This window comes from Mustela nigripes, chromosome 17 (genome assembly GCF_022355385.1).
Source record: "Mustela nigripes isolate SB6536 chromosome 17, MUSNIG.SB6536, whole genome shotgun sequence".
Taxonomy (NCBI): Eukaryota; Metazoa; Chordata; class Mammalia; order Carnivora; family Mustelidae; genus Mustela; species Mustela nigripes.
Window position 1 is genome coordinate 41,467,211 of NC_081573.1, and position 17,893 is coordinate 41,485,103.

The window sequence follows — 17,893 nt, forward strand, 5'->3', positions numbered from 1 at the left end:
AAGATTTTATTTATTTATTTAACAGAGAGAAATCACAAGTAGGCAGAGAGGCAGGCAGAGAGAGAGGAAGGGAAGCAGGCCCCCTGCTGAGCAGAGAGCCCGATGTGGGACTCTATCCCAGGACCCTGAGATCATGACCTGAGCCGAAGGCAGCGGCTTAACCCACTGAGCCACCCAGGCACCCCTGAACTGCAGTCTTTAAAAGAATGTTGGAAAGCTGATGGATTCAGATTTCTTAAAATTTTACTATCGTTGATATATTCCATTAACCTTCAAAGTTAAATGAATCCTACTTATATGTAAGGGGTGAATTTGATTTTAATTCTTACAATTCTCTTTTTGTGTATTCAGCTCTTCCTTATTAAAGACTGTTAACTGATATAGGAATCTTTTGGGTGGTAGGATGTACACCTCTTTAAAATTCCTGGTATAGTCCCACTACCCTGGATGATAATAACTTATACAAAACGATAGGTAGTAAACGTTTGTTAAATAAGGTGGATCTTTTCAAATTGAGATTATAGGGAAGCTACAAGAAACCATTTCTAAATCCCCCCCCCCCCTTTCTCCTCTTCTATTAATCATTATTCAAATATTTACTGAGGACTTAAGAGGCTGGTTATTCCCTCAACTATTTTCTCTAATATCTCAATTTCTAGATAAGAGTCACAAGTGTTTAAACTCTAGCAATTTACTACAGAGAAGTGAAATATTCTTTCCAATCAAAATGGGTTTTTGAGGGTGAAGTATCTGTTTCGGTTTTTGTTAAGAGCTTTGATACTTAGTTTCTGTCTATTGATTTTATGGCTTAGCACTCCTGTGCATGGGAATGTTGTTTGCAAATGTTTTTCTATTTTAATTATCTTAAAATTATTTTCTTTAAAGTCACCTAGAAAAGGTAGCCCTTTCTGCTGTTCCGTTGTAGCCTCAATTTCTGTTATCAGCACAGCTACGTAGGTGCTAGAAACACTAAACTTCTATAAATATATAGTATTGTAGAAGAAAGGGCAATCGAGGGTGCCACTTCCCTTTTTTTTTTTTTTAAGATTTTAATTTATTTATTTATTTGACGGAGAGAAAAGGAACACAAGCAGAGGGAGTGGGAGAGGGAGAAGTATGCTTCCCACTAAGCGGGGAGCCGGATGTGGGGCTCTATCCCAGGACCCTGAGATCATGACTTGAGCTGAAGGCAGAGGCTTAACTGAGTGAGCCACCCAGGCGCCCCTTGAGGATGCCACTCTTATTCCAAATTTAGATATTCTCAGAATAAGTAGACTCCAGACTCTCAGAGATAGAACTCTTTAGTGCACGTCGATAAATGAGAAGGCTGGGTTCTCATACCCTTTCTCTGACATTTACATTTCAAAACACAGGTTAACAAATTTTTACCTACTTAGGAAATTTGGTCCATTTACTAAATGAAGGGAATTTATCATCTCGCAGGCTCTGTGCTACAAAGATCTTGCTGCCTCTGAGGGAAAAAGAAGAATGAAGTTTTTACTGTCACGATTGAATCGTTTTTGCTTTGTACCCCCTTTTGAGAATCTGATGAAAATAGTGAACTTCTGTAGAAAAATGCACATGGGCTCAAACACATACATTTTTACATAGAATTTCAAGATGTTTCTAGTCTTTTTGGAACTTAGCCATAAACCCAAAATCTCTTAGGTTCTTTGAACTCCAGTTAACTCCTACCTTAAATAAAAGCATTGCTAAAAGTTAAGAGTGACGTAAGATCCTGTAACACAATACTTAGATATCTGATGAATCCAGTGCAAGGGGAAGTTTTTTCTTGGGAGCCTATAACTTAACCTTTAGCCACTAGGTTCCTTAATGTTTTTCTCTCTACTCACTGATATTTCATAGCTGGCTGGCTTTCCTGGGTTCTTTTCTTCTACCCAGCATACAAAAGTTGATTTCCTCACAGTTCTTCCTGGGCCCTCTTCCTTTCTCCTTCTACTTACTGCTCAGGGGGAATCTCTTCTTCTCTCTTGGATTTAAATACCACTGTATTATTGGTGGCTGCCAGATTTGCATCATCAGGCCATATCTTCTCAGAGTGCTAGAATCCCACATGCAACTGCCTACTCAAAAATTGATTTCTAGGGGTGCCTGGGTGGCTCAGTGGGTTAAGCCTCTGCCTTCGGCTCAGGTCATGATCCCAGGGTCCTAGGATCGAGTCCTGCATCAGGCTTTCTGCTCAGCAGGGAGCCTGCTTCCCCCCACCTCTCTGCCTGCCTCTCTGCCTACTTGTGATCTCTCTCTCTAATAAATAAATAATCTTTTTTAAAAAATTGATTTCTTTATCTTATAGATATCACCTATGTAACACCTATCACCTGTAATAAGTTTATTGAGGTGAAATTCATATACCATAAAATTTATGTTTTTAGAGTGTACAATTCTGGGATTTTTAGTATATTCACAGAGTTGTGCAACCATTACCACTCCTGAATTCCAAAACATTTTCATCACCCCCAAAAGAAATCCTGTACCATTAGCAATCACTCATTGCCCCCTTGCCCCCAGCCCTTGGCAGTCACTACTCTCCTTTCTTTTTCTCTCTGTATTTGCCTGTTCTGGACATTTCAAATAAATGGAATCCTGTAGTATGTGGCCTTTTTCTGGTTTCTTTTCAGTTAACATGATGTTTTCAAGATTCATCCATGTACCGTGTATCAGTATTTATTCCTTTTTCCTTTTTTAAGATTTTTATTCATTTATTTGGCAGAGAGAGACACACTGAGAGAGGGAACACAAGCAGGGGGAGTGGGAGAGAGAGAAGCAGGCTTCCTGCCAAGCAGGGAGCCCGATGTGGAGCTCGATTCTGGGACCCTGGGATCACGACCTGAGCTAAAGGCAGATGCCCAACGCCTGAGCCACCCAGGCACTCCTATTTATTACTTTTCATATCTAAATCGTATCCCAGTGTGTAGATAATGCCCCAGTTGGCAGTATATACGTGTTCTTGCTGAAGCTCTGCTGCCACAGTGATGAGGTACTTAGGGCTACAGAATGTGAGAATAAGGTGCTATTATGTATCATTTGGACAGAATAGAACCTCATGCTTACTGATAATAAGAGCTTGATGTGATTAAAAATTATGTAATACTATTACCTTATTTCCCCAAGAAAACACAGAATGTGGTACTGTATTCACTTTTCACTTTGTGTGAAGTCTCACATTCTCTGACACTTTTCTTTTGGAAAGATAAGCAGGCTATTGTGTTGTTTTTGTGTGTGATTAGCTGAATCTGTGTAATGCCTTTAAAGACTTTATGGACTACATTTTGCATTAAATGTTTAATTATTCCAGGGCAGTGGGTTTAATCCTGAGGGCACATTCTAGTAATATATTTTCTTTTCACTGTTGGATAAGTCATCATTATTTTCAGTGAAGGTACTTTAATGTTTAAATGGCATTATGAAATTACAAAATGGCAAACTGTTACGAGACAGAATTTTATTTTCTTCATACTTTGAGGGTGGGTATTCATGAATGTATGAAAGCGCCAAACATTTGAAGATCTACATATAAAACTATTTATTTGAAGGTGAACATCTAAATAAACCACCAGGATCATCTAAATAGTATTTTACATATGATTCCAGGCATAAGCCTTGACTAAGAATTTTAATTACTTTTTGAATCCATTTAGGAATTTCCCAAAACAGATAAGTGGTTGCGGTGCCTGCCTGGGTGCCTCAGTCAGTTAAGCACCTGCCTTCGGCTCAGGTCATGATCCCAGGGTCCTGAGACTGAGCCCCACGTTGGGCTCCCTGCTTGGTAGGGATCCTGCTTCTTCCTCTCTCTCTGCGTGTCACTCCCTTTGCTTGTGCACTTTCTGTCTCCCTCCCTATCTCTTTCTCTGTCAAATAAATAAATAAAATCTTTAAAAAAAAAAAACCAGATTAGTGGCTTTCTTTGTCATGAGGGAACTTTTATAAAGAAGTAATAAATGGGCTTTAAAAAAATTCAGTAATTTCATAAGGAAAATATTTTTGACGATAGAATTAATATGAATAAACTGGATTATGGAATAATTGACCCTAAATGATATAAATCCCTGATGAAGAACATAGAATCTGATTATGAAGGTAAATAGAAGAACTCTCTTCATGATTAGTGTGAGAATTTAAACTAATGAAGTACTTGGTAGGTGAAATGTTAAACCTTCACTGTATGGCACCGTATCCCTGCTAGAAAGAGTAGGTGGAGATCTTGATTACAAGATGTGTTAAATGGACTTAGATTGATAGATGGTGAGAAGGGATATTGTTTTTAGGTTTTGTGAGGTGTTGAAAATGAGATTGTCTTAGTCACTTGTTTGATGAGGTACGTATTAGTGGAGTTTTAAATTCACAATGTGGAAGAAAATGAGCACTTATCAGAACAGAAGGAAATGTGTGGTTAAACGGTTTCAGCTGTAACTGTAGACTGTTTCCCTTGGTCCAAATGGGAGGAGAAATGGAACCTTATGTTTTGGGCTTTTTTCCCATTATAAATAGAAATTAGTTCAGCCTGGAGCCTTTAACCAAGAAAAAAAGCTGTGTCTAGTAGTAGAGGGGAACGACAAAAACGTATACTAAGATGGCGTAAATCTTGTAGGTTTGATTTTACAGGTGTCTCAGTTGTCGTCTTTGAGCATATTTATAGTTATGGACAGTCAGTTATTCTTATTAAACCTCTCGAAAAACAAGAATGCCCCAAGATTGTTGAAGAAACTGCTGAATTGAATAAAGAAAAAGGTGATGCTTCCAGCTTTTTCCTAAGAATGAAGACTGTCTTAACCAATTTTATATAATTACAGTAATAAATAATGCTAATTTTAGCTCACAGAAGCTCTTGGATTATCGAAATAAAATATATTTGATACAGACAAATGAAGAACTTTATTCATAAAGATACAGTTGATAACCTGAAGTTTTGAAAAATCATGGAAGTCCTGCTTTCTCTGCATTTAAAAAATCTTATTAAGGTATTAAATGATAAGAATCTGTGCTAGTTTTTTTTAAATATTTTATTTATTTATTTGACAGACAAATCACAAGTAGGCAGAGAGGCAGGCAGAGAGAGAGGAGGAAGCAGGCTCCCCGCTGAGCAGAGAGCCCAGTTCGGAGCTTGATCCCAGGACCCTGGGATCATGACCTGAGCCAAAGGCAGAGGCTTAACCCATTGAACCACGCAGGTGCCCCTCTGTGTTGGTTTTTATCCTGAAGTCCATGTTAAATGAGGTCGAGAAGACCTTTTTTTTTTTTTTTTTTTTTTTTTTTTTGAGAAGACCTTTTTTTTCTAAAATTACTATTAGGATAATGTAGTATTAGGAAAGTGGGGACTGTAGGAATTGTAATAAATTTCTTATATTTCTTACTGTATCATAATAAAACTTTCATCCTGTGATAGCACTCGCACCTTTCCTTTCTTGATGGATCCTTAATGGCTCATGAGAACAGTTATATTTTCAGGCACTATGGGAATTTGGCAATTGAAAATGAAACTGGTCTGGAATTAGGAATTATACCTAAGGTGACTTTTGCTTTAGAATTATTTATATTTATTTGACAAATGTTGTATCACTTATGTTTCTTTGGTTAAAAGCAGTAGAAATCAACTCTGGCCAACTGAAGAAAAGAAAAAGAAGAAGAAAGCAGCATTACTTCATGGGTAGCTATGATGGAGCTTATAAAACTGAAGGCAACTACGAGGAACCTGATCCTGATCCAAAGGGGGGATCCAAAGTAGAGGGAAACTGTGTGTGCTTTCTTTAGGGGCTGGTGAATTCCAGTTTTCCATCTTTATAGCTTTTTACCCAAGGTTCAAAAATCAAGGCAAAGTACCTGATTGTCCTAGCTTCAGCTGGAAGAACCTACTTCAAGTATCATTTTACTATACTTTTTACAAAATCTGCATAACTTTTTTTTTTTTTGAGCTAATTTGAGGGGCATCTAGATGGCTTAGTTGGTTAAGTATCTACCTTCAGCTCAGGTCATGATCTTAGGGTCCTGGGATCAAGTTCCATGGCAGGCTCCCTGCCCACTGGGGAGTCTGCTTGTCCCTCTGCCTTCCCCCCAGCTTATGCTCTCTCTGTCTCTCTCTCACTCTCTCAAATAAAGAAATAAATAAAATCTTAAAAAAAAAAACAATTTGAGGGACGCCTGGGTGGCTCAGTTGGTTAAGCAGCTGCCTTCGGCTCGGGTCATGATCCCAGCGTGCTGGGATCGAGTCCCACATCAGGCTCCTTGCTCGGGGGTGGAGCCTGCTTCTCCCTCTGCCTCTGCCTGTCATTCTGTCTGCCTGTGCTCGCTCTCTCCCCCTCTCTCTCTCTGATAAATAAATAAAATCTTTTAAAAAAAAAAAACTAATTTGAAAGAATTGTGATATGAAATAAAGTCCTTTTTTTAAAGATTTATTTATTTTAGAGAAAGAGAGCATGAGCAAGTGAGAGGGAGGGGCAGAGGGGGAGAGAGAGAATCCCATGCAGATTCTCTGCTGAGCCTGGAGCCTGATGTACTGCTCAATCCCACAACTGAAATCATGACCTGAGCCAGAACCAAGAGTTGGACGCTCAACTGACTGAGCCACCCACGTGCTCCTACAATTCTTTACTTTATAATTGTATTCATTTTTTTCCCCTAAGAAAACCACAGGTTTCCTTAGTAAGCTTATACTTCATTTCTTATGTGTGTGATGGCTTATCATTGGTTTTCGTCCTTTTTTTCTGTGTCTAGGTGTATTTGAAGGCTCCCATGATTCTGAATGGAGTCTGTGTTATCTGGAAAGGCTGGATTGACCTCCAGAGACTGGATGGTATGGGCTGCTTGGAGTTTGATGAGGAGCGAGCCCAGGTAGGGTGACGTCAGGCTCCACTGAGCACGGTCCCTTTCTGTACCACTAATCTTGCCTTCATCTGTGTATCTGTTTTACCCCATCTTTAACAGTAAGTATAAAAAGTCATGTTCAGGTGGTATTGAAGAATTCTGAAGATCGATGTTGAGACCCATTTTGGTTCTAGTTTGGGGAAGTTTTTCCTTCATTGGTTCTAAATTTCATTGGATTATTCCTATCTGCTCAGTGGGGCACTTCCAAGTCCAGTACATGGTTCTGTTTCATATTTGTTCTTGACCTTTAGAACATTATCAGGGGGAAAAAACAGTTCAAAATAAAATACAAAATTTCTGGAGTGGCTCAGGAAGGAGTTTGGCAAATCATCTCCCCAAAAAGCAGTGATTAAAGTGGACAAAATTGTTTAAGAAAAAAAAAATTAAGGTCTCTGGAAATTAACCAAAGGCCATACATTGAGAAGTATTTATTCAAACAAAGCTATTGAATTTCAGTAAGGGCCTGATAGTCTGTGATATTTTATTTTTAATTAATTTTTTTAAAAGATTTTATTTATTTATTTGACAGAGAGAGATCACAAGTAGGCAGAGAGGCAGGTGGGTGCGGGGAGTAGGGAGAAGCAGGCGCCCTGTGGAGCAGAGAGTCTGATGCAGGGCTCGATCCCAGGACCCTGGGATCATGACCTGAGCTGAAGGCAGAGAGGCTTTAACCCACTGAGCCACCCAGGCGCCACAGTCTGTGGTGTTTTAGTCAGTAGTGAGCGCTTCCATCCCTTCCCTCATCTCTGTGGTCTCTCAGGCAAGGAAGGCAGGGCAATCCATGAAGACTGGCAGCTCTGCTGTCCTATCAGAAGGAGCTGACTTTATTTAGAGCAGTGTTTGAAAAAAATCCATGCCCAGGGATGGTATCAAAAACAATAGAGGGGCACCTGGGTGGCTTAGTGGGTTGAGGCCTCTGCCTTTGGCTCGGATCATGATCTTGGGGTCCTGGGATCGAGCCCTGCATTGGGCGGGGGTGGGGGGGTCTCTGCTCAGCAGGGAGCCTGCTTCCTCCTCTCTGCCTGCCTTTCTGCTTACTTGTGATCTCTGTCTGTCAAATAAATAAATTAAAAAACAACAACAACAACAACAATAGAGGTTTCTGGCAAACCTTCTAAGAAGGCAGATGTGGGAAGCATCCAAATGGCAGACTAGCCAGAAATTTATCAGAGAGATCTAGGGAAATGGGCCACTAATGTGGGCCCTAATAAAATCACACATACTTCTCATGATTCAGAAGACTATGTGCATGTGTGAGGCAGCACCCATTCAGGACAGAACCAAGTGGACCCTTGCAAGCTACTAGTATACATAGGGCATGTAGAGTGATGAACTCCCTGCACTTTGGAAGTATTGAAGCTGCACACAGATCCAGTGACAAAAGACAGAAGCCTGTTGGCTCAAGGTGTTTAAGCAAAACCCCTGAACAGTCATTGCCTGATCATTAAGTTAGGCTAACCCAGGGCAACCCCCTAGGAAGTTAGGCCTAAGAAGAAAACAAAACAAAACAAAACTAAGCAATGACACCAGAGGCTAAACATTACTGGGGAAACAAATTCTACAGGATTAGACCAGGTTTTAAAAAAAAAAAAAGGTCAGGTAACTCACTAAACAGATAAAAATAGCAACAACACAGTGGAGTTAGGAGTCAGAATTCAGAATTGCTATAGCATATTATCTAAAATGTTCCATTTTCAGGGGACCTGGGTGGCTCAGTTGGTTAAGTGGTTGCCTTCAGCTCAGGTCATGCATGATCCTAGAGTCCTTTGAGCTCTTCACTGGTCTCTCTGCTCAGCAAGGAGTCTGCTTCTCCCTCTCATTGTGCCTGCTGCTCCCCCTGCTTATGCTCTCTCTGTCAGATAAATAAATAAACTTAAAAAAAAAAAAAAAGCTACCTTTGAGGGACCCCAGTTGTTTGTTCTCAGTGACAAAGCCCTAAAAGCAATTATTTATCAGTTCAAAGAATTACAGGAAAATTCTTCCTTTAAATAGTTAAAGGAGAATTATGATGGCAATGACTTACCAAATGGAGAATATCAATAGAAAGATCACTCAACAGCAGATTTGAGCTGGCAGAAGAAAAAAGTAGTGAATTTGAACATAGATTAATGGAAATTATCCAGTGTCGGAAGAACAAAAAGAAAAGCAAAGAGTCTCAGATACTATGGAATAGCAGTGTGCCTACCAAAATGTACATGTGACGTAAGTTCCAGAAGGAGAAGGAGGAGGCAGTTTAAGAAATAATAACTGGTGTGGATTACCTGGGTGGCTCAGTTGGTTAAGCATCTGCCTTCAGCTCAGGTCATGATCCCAGGGTCCTGGGATTGAGTCCCACATCGGGCTCCTTGCTCAGCAGGGAGCCTGCTTCTCGCTCTGCCTGTTCTGCTTGCAGCTCTCTGTGCTTCTGCTCTCTCTGACAAATAAATAAATAATCTTAAAAAAAAAAAAGAGAGAGAGAGAGAGAGAGAAATAATAACTGGTGAAAATGTCCAAATTGTTTGAAAATACTCATTTCTTTTTTTTTTTTTAAGATTTTATTTATTTGACAGAGAGAGATCACAAGCAGGCAGAGAGGCAGGCAGAGAGAGAGGGGGAAGCAGGCTCCCTGCTGAGCAGAGATCCTGATGTGGGGCTAGAGCCTGATGTGGGGCTTGATCCCAGGACCCTGAGATCATGACCTGAGCCAAAGGCAGAGACCTTAACCCACTTGAGCCACCCAGGCACCCAATATAAAAAAAAAGAAAGGAAGGAAGAATCCCTGCTTTCTTGACTTCTACAGAGATAAGGAGTTACCAACTCTTTCAGAAAAATAGTAAATAATCCTCAATTTAGAAGGCTTTTTCTGTAAGAAGTGATACAGTAGATTACATTTATATAAGGTAAAATTTCAGACTTAATTAATTTCTAAAACGAGTATTTTGTGAAAATGATAACGTTTTAAATTTAATCCACCATATCTTCCATACTTAGAATTTTCCAAATTTTGTTTCCCCAGTCTATAACCTGAGCTTTGTCATTACAAAGTTAGTACCATCTGTTGTGATTATAAACTAATACAATTACAGGTCTTACACAATGTAAAGATTTTAAAGCAGGAGACTCCAAACATTGAATCAGCAGTGAGCACTTCTGTAATACCTTCCCTATCCCAAAATCATCTGTCAGATATGTACAAGTTAGGAATGGGGGCTTCATTGTCATACAATTATGAATCCTAACCCCACTGCTTACATCTGTTATGGACTGAATATTTGTGTTCCCCCAAAATTCATATGTTAAAGCCTCAACCCCCAATGTGACTGTATTTGGAGATAGGACCTTTATGGGGGGTAGCTAAGGTCAAATGAGGGTCATAAGAGTGGGGCCCGGATATGGTAGGATTAGTGTCCTGATAAGAAGAGATACACAAGAGAGCTTGTTCGTTTTCTCTGTCTGCTGTATGAGGACAGTATTCTTTAACAGATACTGAGGTATCTGGTACCTGGTAAGCTAAGAGATAAACAATATGGTCGCAATTCCATTTTAATTAAAGTTCGTGAGTATTTCAGCTGAAGTATTTTCACCAGTATTGTCTTTTTGCCTTTTTTTTTTTTAAGATTTTATTTATTTATTTGACAGAGAGATCACAAGTAGGCAGAGAGGCAGGCAGAGAGAGGGGGGGAAGCAGGCTCCCCGCCGAACAGAGAGCCTGATGGGGGCTTAATCCCAGGATCCTGAGACCATGACCTGAGCTGAAGGCAGAGGCTTAAACCACTGAGCCACCCAGGTGCCCCTCTTTTTGCCTTTATTCAGAGTACTTTTGACTAATGTTGGCAAGGATATGGAACAATAGGTGGTGTGTTGGTTATGTCAAATTGACATAACAATTGGAAAACTGGCAATACATACTAAAACTGCAAATTACATATACCTATGATCCAGCAGTTCTAGTCTAAGTCATGGTGTGCAAAGGAATTGAATACAAAATTCATTAAGAGATATGTACTGGACTTGTAGCAGCACTAGGAATAGAAACTGCAAACTGCTCAAGTGCCAGTTAACAGTGGAATGAATAAATGGCTCATTTGCAAAGAAATGCAATGATAATAAAAAACTACAACTAGCACACCAATATGGATGGATTTTACAAATATATTGAGTATATCCAAAAAGGACATGCTGCATGAATCCATTCATCTGAAAGTACAGAAATGGGCAAAACTGAAAAGTTTTTAGAAATAAGGATAATGGCTTATCCCTGAGAGAGGAGGCTACATAGTGGAATGGAGCAGAAAGAGACTTGTGAGATGCTATTACTGTTCTGTTTCTTCCTATGGATTCTAGTTACATGGAAAGTTCAGTTTGTGGAAATTCATCAGACTGTAATTTAGGACAGTGCTGCCCAGTAGAATTCAGATGTGAACCACATAATATAATTGAAGTTTTTCTAGAAGCCACATTAAAAAAATAAAAAGAAGCAATTGTATTTAATTTTTATATTATATTTTGTTTAACCCAGTATATCCAAAATATCATACTTGAACATAAAATTAATATAAAAATTTACTGAGATGTTTCACATTTGTTTCTTTGTAACAAATACTTGAAATCCACTGTGTATTTTCCATGTACAGACTCAGGCTAGCTACGTTCCCTTTTTTTTTTTTAGATTTATTTATTTGAGAGAGAGCGTGCAAACAGGGGAAGAGGGTCAGAGGGAGAGAATCCTCAAGCAGACTCTCTGCTGAGTGAAGATGCCAATGTGGGGCTTGATCTCATGACCCTAGATCATGACCTGAGCCGAAACCAACAGTAGGATGCTCAACCAACTGAACCATGCAGGCGCCCACAAATTAGCTACATTTCAAGTGTGCGGTAGTCACATGTGGCCAGTTGCTACCATATTAGACAGGAAAGCCTTAATATAAGTATACTCTTTTGAAAATATAATGTATGACAATAATAAAATGTCTTAAAAGTTTACCACTAATGAATATAATTCTGAGTATAATTGTAGAAATAATTAAATCATGTTTATTGATTATATTTTCATCATTCAATTTATTTTCTCTAATTTGTAGGGATAAAATTCAGGGTTGTCTTTATGCTTTTGGTTTTCAATAATTGTAACTCTCTAAAAGCTTAAAAATCAAATTTTTGACACTTCACCATTGGATACTTTCATCAGAGATTTCCAGCAAATTTTGAACGAGGTGTAACTGAATACTCATTTACCATAAAAAGGTCAGTGCCAGTGAAGGACCTGTGTTGATTTCAGAGCCATTGCTCAAAGAAGGCTCAAATTTTCTAAAATCCAAGAAGTGGGTTTACGGTTCTGATGAGTTTTTTATATTCAACATCAGTTTTATCAATTCTACAGTTCTGTTACTTTGTAGATACACAAATTTCTAATTTATACAACTATGACTTCTAAATGATTGGCAGACTATCTTCTTTGGATATAGTTATGAATTACATATGCTACATCTTGTTCCTAGTAAATTTCTATTTCATAGTTTTTAAAAAAGTTATTTATTTATTTATTTGAGAGAGAGAGATTGACCATGTGCATGAGGATGGGGAAGGGGGCAGAGGAAGAGAAAGAGAATCCCATACTCCCTGCTGAGCACAGAGCGCAAGGTGGGCTCAATTCAGATCCCACAACTGGGAGATCATGACCTTGAGCCAAAACCAAGAGCCAGATACTCAACCGACTGAGCTACCCAGAAGCCCCTCTGTTTTTTTGTTTTTAAAAATTTACTGAGAATATTACTTTTTTTCTTTTCTTTGTTCTTTTTTTAAGAGAGAGAAGGGCAGAGGGAGAGAGAATTGTAAGCAGGCTCCATGCCTACCTCGGGACTGGACTTAGGGCTGGATCTCACAACCCTGAGATCATGACCTAAGCTGAAATCGAGAGTCAGACACAGGCGCCTGGGTGGCTCAGTGGGTTAAGCCTCTGCCTTCAGCTCAGGTCATGATCCCAGGGTACTGGGATTGAGTCCTGCATTGGAGCCTGCTTCTCTCTTTCTCTGCCTCCCTCTCTGCCTATTTGTGATCTTTGTCGGTCAAATAAATAAATAAAAATCTTAAAAAAAAAAAAAGAGTCAGACAGTAAACTGAGCCACCCAGGCATCCTAGGAATGTTACTCTTTATACAGTGTGTGCTCCACCAGCAATTGTATTATCAATATAAGAGCGAATAGTTTTATCTTCCCTGTTGTACTTTTTAAATTAATTTGCTTTGGCAGTCAGAAAAAAAGATGTTTCAGGGGCCTGGCTGGCTCTGTCAGTGTAGCACCAACTGTTGATTTGGGGATTGTGAGTTCAGACCCCATGTTTGGTGTAGAGAGTACTTAAAAATAAAACCCTAAAAAAAAAAAGATATTACACCTTTAATGTAGTGAACTTTACAAAGCTTAATGGGGGGGTGGCGCCTGGGTGGCTCAGTGGGTTAAGCTTCTGCCTTCAGCTCAGGTCATGATCTCTGGGTCCTGGGATCTGAGCCCCGCATTGGGGTCTCTGCTTGGCAGGGAGCCTGCTTCCCCGTCTCTCTTTCTGCCTGCCTCTCTGCCTACTTGTGATCTCTTTCTCAAATAAATATAAATACATATATACATACACACACCAAAATTTAATTTTGGTTCTATGATCAAGTTAGAAAAATGGAACCATTATTTGAATTAACAGACTTTCTATTTAACATACCTGATGACACTGATGTAAAACTGATGTCCTTTTGCTCTTGGCAAGGTTTTTGTTAATTAAATCAGCACATAAACAGCTTTGCTTTTTGTATGTGCATGATAATGTGATTTGAATCATTTGTCATTTGTCAGTGAATTAAATCACTTGATTTAAATGAAGTTGTGTTTTGCAGAGTGATGTTAAATGTACCGGTTGCAGCTGCTCGTGTTAAATTGTCGCCTTTGAAGTATATGTTGATGCTTCTTCAGCAGTTTTATTTCTTTTGGTTTTCATGTGATCAGTGATACCATTCTGGTCTTCATAGAGAATAGTAAATGTCGTTATTTTATGCAAATTACGTGTTCATCATCAGCTTTCTTGGAATGAATTTGATTCTTAATTTTTCATTAAACCTGTACTTCGTTTTTTTTTTTTTTTTTTTTTTTTTTTTAAAGATTTAATTTATTTATTTGACAGAGAGAAATCACAAGTAGATGGAGAGGCAGGCAGAGAGAGAGAGAGAGAGGTAAGCAGGCTCTCCGCGGAGCAGAGAGCCCGATGCGGGACTCGATCCCAGGACTCTGAGATCATGACCTGAGCCGAAGGCAGCGGCCTAACCCACTGAGCCACCCAGGCGCCCTGTACTTCGTTTTTAAATTCACTTCTGCAGAAAGATATTACTAAACTGTAAAATGAATATAGTTAGAGATTTAGGCAATACAATGAAGACAAAATCAAGAAGCAGGAATGTTGAGAATATTCTGTATATGCTGTGTGACAGGACTGCAAAGCCTTTATTTGCCATGTGGATTTCACTATACCCATCTTTTATGATGACTTCACCTGACTCCTTTGGACAGATCATGGTTAAGACATAGTGTTGGGCGCCTGGGTGGCTCAGTGGGTTAAGCCGCTGCCTTCGGCTCAGGTCATGATCTCGGAGTCCTGGGATCGAGTCCCGCATCGGGCTCTCTGCTCAGCGGAGAGCCTGCTTCCCTCTCTCTCTCTGCCTGCCTCTCCATCTACTTGTGATTTCTCTCTGTCAAATAAATAAACAAAATCTTTAAAAAAAAAAAAAAAAGACATAGTGTAACGAGTAGCTAATGGGGACGAGAGTGTCAACAGCTGCTCCCACTGCCATCTGAGATCAGATAGAATGAGTTGTCCCTAGCCATTTTGAGCAAACTTTATGGGTGAGTATGTCATTTTATCAGGAGTTTCCCTGTATGATGCCCTTGAAGGGGGTAGGTGTTAGTTAAGAATAACACTGGTCATTGCCAATCATCTTTAAAATTAAAGTGCAGGGGTGGGGGCGCCTGGGTGGCTCAGTGGGTTAAAGCCTCTGCCTTCGGCTCAGGTCATAACCTCAGGGTCCTGGGATCGAGCCCCGAATCGGGCTCTCTGCTCAGCAGGGAGCCTGCTTCCTCCCCTCCTCTCTCTGCCTGCCTCTCTGCCTACTTGTGATCTCTATCTGTCAAATAAATAAATAAAATCTTTAAAAAAATAAAAAATAAAGTGCAGGGGTGCCTGGGTGGCTCAGTGGGTTAAGCCTCTGCCTTCCGCTCAGGTCATGATCTCAGGGTCCTGGGATTGAGCCCCACATCCAGCTCTCTGCTCAGCAGGGAGCCTGCTTCCCCCTTCCCCTCTGCCTGCCTCTCTGCCTCGTTGTGATCTCTCTCTCTGTCAAATAAATAAATAAAATCTTTAAATAAGTAAACAAGTAAATAAATAAATAAAATTAAAGTGCAGACTGTTCACTGCACATACATTTCACCTTTTGCTAGAAAGGACTCAGACAGAAGCTGGAGTTAGAAACCAGAGAGCTACCAAATCTCTCTTGGCTTATTTTACTACAACTATTAGTAATAATACTTCCTTTCTTGTAATTAAATAAAAATCTGTGACCATTGCTAGAATATACATTAGCAGCTAATAACTTCCTTAGGGAATTAGATCACATTTCATGTTATATGCTCTAATTTCATCATGTAATACTCCTCTACTGTACTTAAACTTGACATTTATATATTGATTTTTGTAATTATTTGTTCATCATCTCCTGCCCTACTAGACCAGAGACTGTGAGAAGAAGCACAATTGTTCCCTCACATTGTATCCATGGCACCTTAGCACAGTGACTTGGACATAATAAAGACTCAAACATTTGTAGAATGAATGAAAAAGTGATTGAATGCACAGGACAGAAGTACCCTGTTATCAGTAGATGTGTCCCAGTTGATAACTAAACAGTGGAAAGTCCTTGGGAGTTGGGGACAGTGTTCTTTTGCAGGTACCTCAAGCTCGTATGGTATATTCTGAGAATACAGTAGGAATGTGTAATGATATTTAGTCAGAGGTGTAAATTTGACATACCTGTAAATGCTTGTAAAATAATTGATAGCACTTATTGTATGTTGTCCGATAATATGCTTAAGCATGTTTTATATGTTATTTAATCTTTACAGCAGTCTTACAAAGTAGGTATTACTACTATGCCCATTTTACATGTGAGTTTACTGAGGCATAGAAAAATGAAATGCCTTCCCCTGTGTCATAAAGCTATAGAATAGCTTTCTATTCAAAGAATAGAAATTTGATTACACCTTTCAGTTTTGTTTAAGTTACAGTATCTTGTCATTGACAATTTTAAGTATTAAACAACCATACTAATAGTGACAAAACATGCATCACACAGAACACAATACCAAGCGGTATAGGTATGTTCCAGATAGGTGCAGCACACACTTAGAGGACAGTGGTTGTGGGTGTTCTCATCTTCCTGCTGTGCTGTGCTCAATGTGTGATTACATCTCCGTTGTGTTTGCACAATGGCTGCTGTATCTCTGGGCATAGTATCAGCTCATAGGAAGGAGAAAAGATGAAATGTCTCTTAAATGACTTTCTTAGAAGCCCCATTAGGTGACTTATGCTTCCGTCTGATTGGTTAGAACTGAGTTACTGGTCACCCCTTGCTGCAGTGAATCTAGGAAGGTGAATATTGATGACTTTGGGGTATTTTTATCTTTTAGTTTCTTCCAATGTACCATAAAAAAAAATCCTAGTATTAAGTGTAGGACTGCAAAGGTTGAGCATCCTGTGCTATAGACAATGAGAGAGCTTTTTTTAAGTTGGGGGTGTTGTGGTCAGATTGTGCCTCAGGCATGCTCTGACGGCTGTGTGGTAGATTGGGGATGACGGAAGGGAAGCAGGAAGAGACTGGTTAAGAGACCTTTGCAGTAATTTTAATAAGTGATCTTAGAAGCCTGAACTAGGAAAATGTAGAAAATAAAGAACACGTTAAGTTTCCAAAAGTATTTAGGAGATCTTATGGCTAGGACTTGGTGGTTGATGAACTCTATGGAGACAGGAGAGTGAAGAGCCACAGATGTCTCAGATTGCTGGCAGAAATGAACGGGTGGTGCCGCGAATGGAAACTAAAGGGGAGTAAAAGAGAAAGTTCAAATCGGTTGTCCCTTAGATGCAGTGAATTTCAGGTATCTGGATTTTCTTCATGTGTAGATCTTTATTTATTGGGAAAGGGTTAGGATAGACTTGTTATATCTTTTTTGTTTTATAAGATTTTATTTATTTATTTGACAGACAGAGATCACAAGTAGGCAGAGAGAGTAGGGGGGAAGCAGGCTTCCCGCTGAGCAGAGAACCCGATGCGGGACTCGATCCCAGGATTCTGGGATCATGACTTGAGCCGAAAGCAGAGGCTTTAACCCACTGAGCCATCCAGGTGCCCTAGACTGGTTATATTTTTTTCTTGATAATATCCTCTGGACTTGTATTTACTTTCTATTGTTCAGTTTCTAATATTTATATAATAAATTCTGTTAATATTCTCTTTTTTATATTTCTGGCTTTGTGTCCTAATTAGAGGACCTGGCCTGTCTTAAACCCAAATTATAGAAGTGTATACCTCTGTGGTTTAAATACTGACTTGTACACGATTTTATTTTGGTGAATAGGATGAGGTAAAGGAAAGGAAGAGCATGATTGAACACAGTTACTATTACCAAAATGTGATGTAAAACATTGATTTGGGGGGTTGCAAAAAGGTAATTTTATTAAAGCATGGGGACAGGACCTGTGGGCAGAAAGAGCTGCCCAAGTTTTCTTTTAAAAGTAGCTCCAGGGGTGCCTGGGTGGCTCAGTGGGTTAAGCCTCTGCCTTCAGCTCAGGTCATGATCCCAGGGTCCTGGGATTGAGCCCCATGTAGGGCTCTCTGCTTGGGCAGGGGTGGGAGAGGTGGGGGGGTGGTGAGGGAGGTGGAGGGAGCCTGCTTCCCTCTTTCTCTCTGCCTGCCTCTCTGCCCACTTGTAATCTCTGTCAAATAAATAAATAA

General features: G+C 39.6%; 1 protein-coding gene across 2 annotated transcripts in view; it reads left to right on the forward strand.

The window, feature by feature from the left end:
- Positions 1 to 17,893, forward strand: part of CBFB (core-binding factor subunit beta) — a 61,100-nt gene that overhangs the window by 26,838 nt on the left and 16,369 nt on the right. For both annotated transcript variants that reach the window (XM_059382144.1, XM_059382145.1), the window contains exon 4: positions 6,730 to 6,846. In XM_059382144.1, the coding sequence (XP_059238127.1) occupies positions 6,730 to 6,846 (117 nt within the window). The remainder of the gene's footprint in view (positions 1 to 6,729; positions 6,847 to 17,893) is intronic.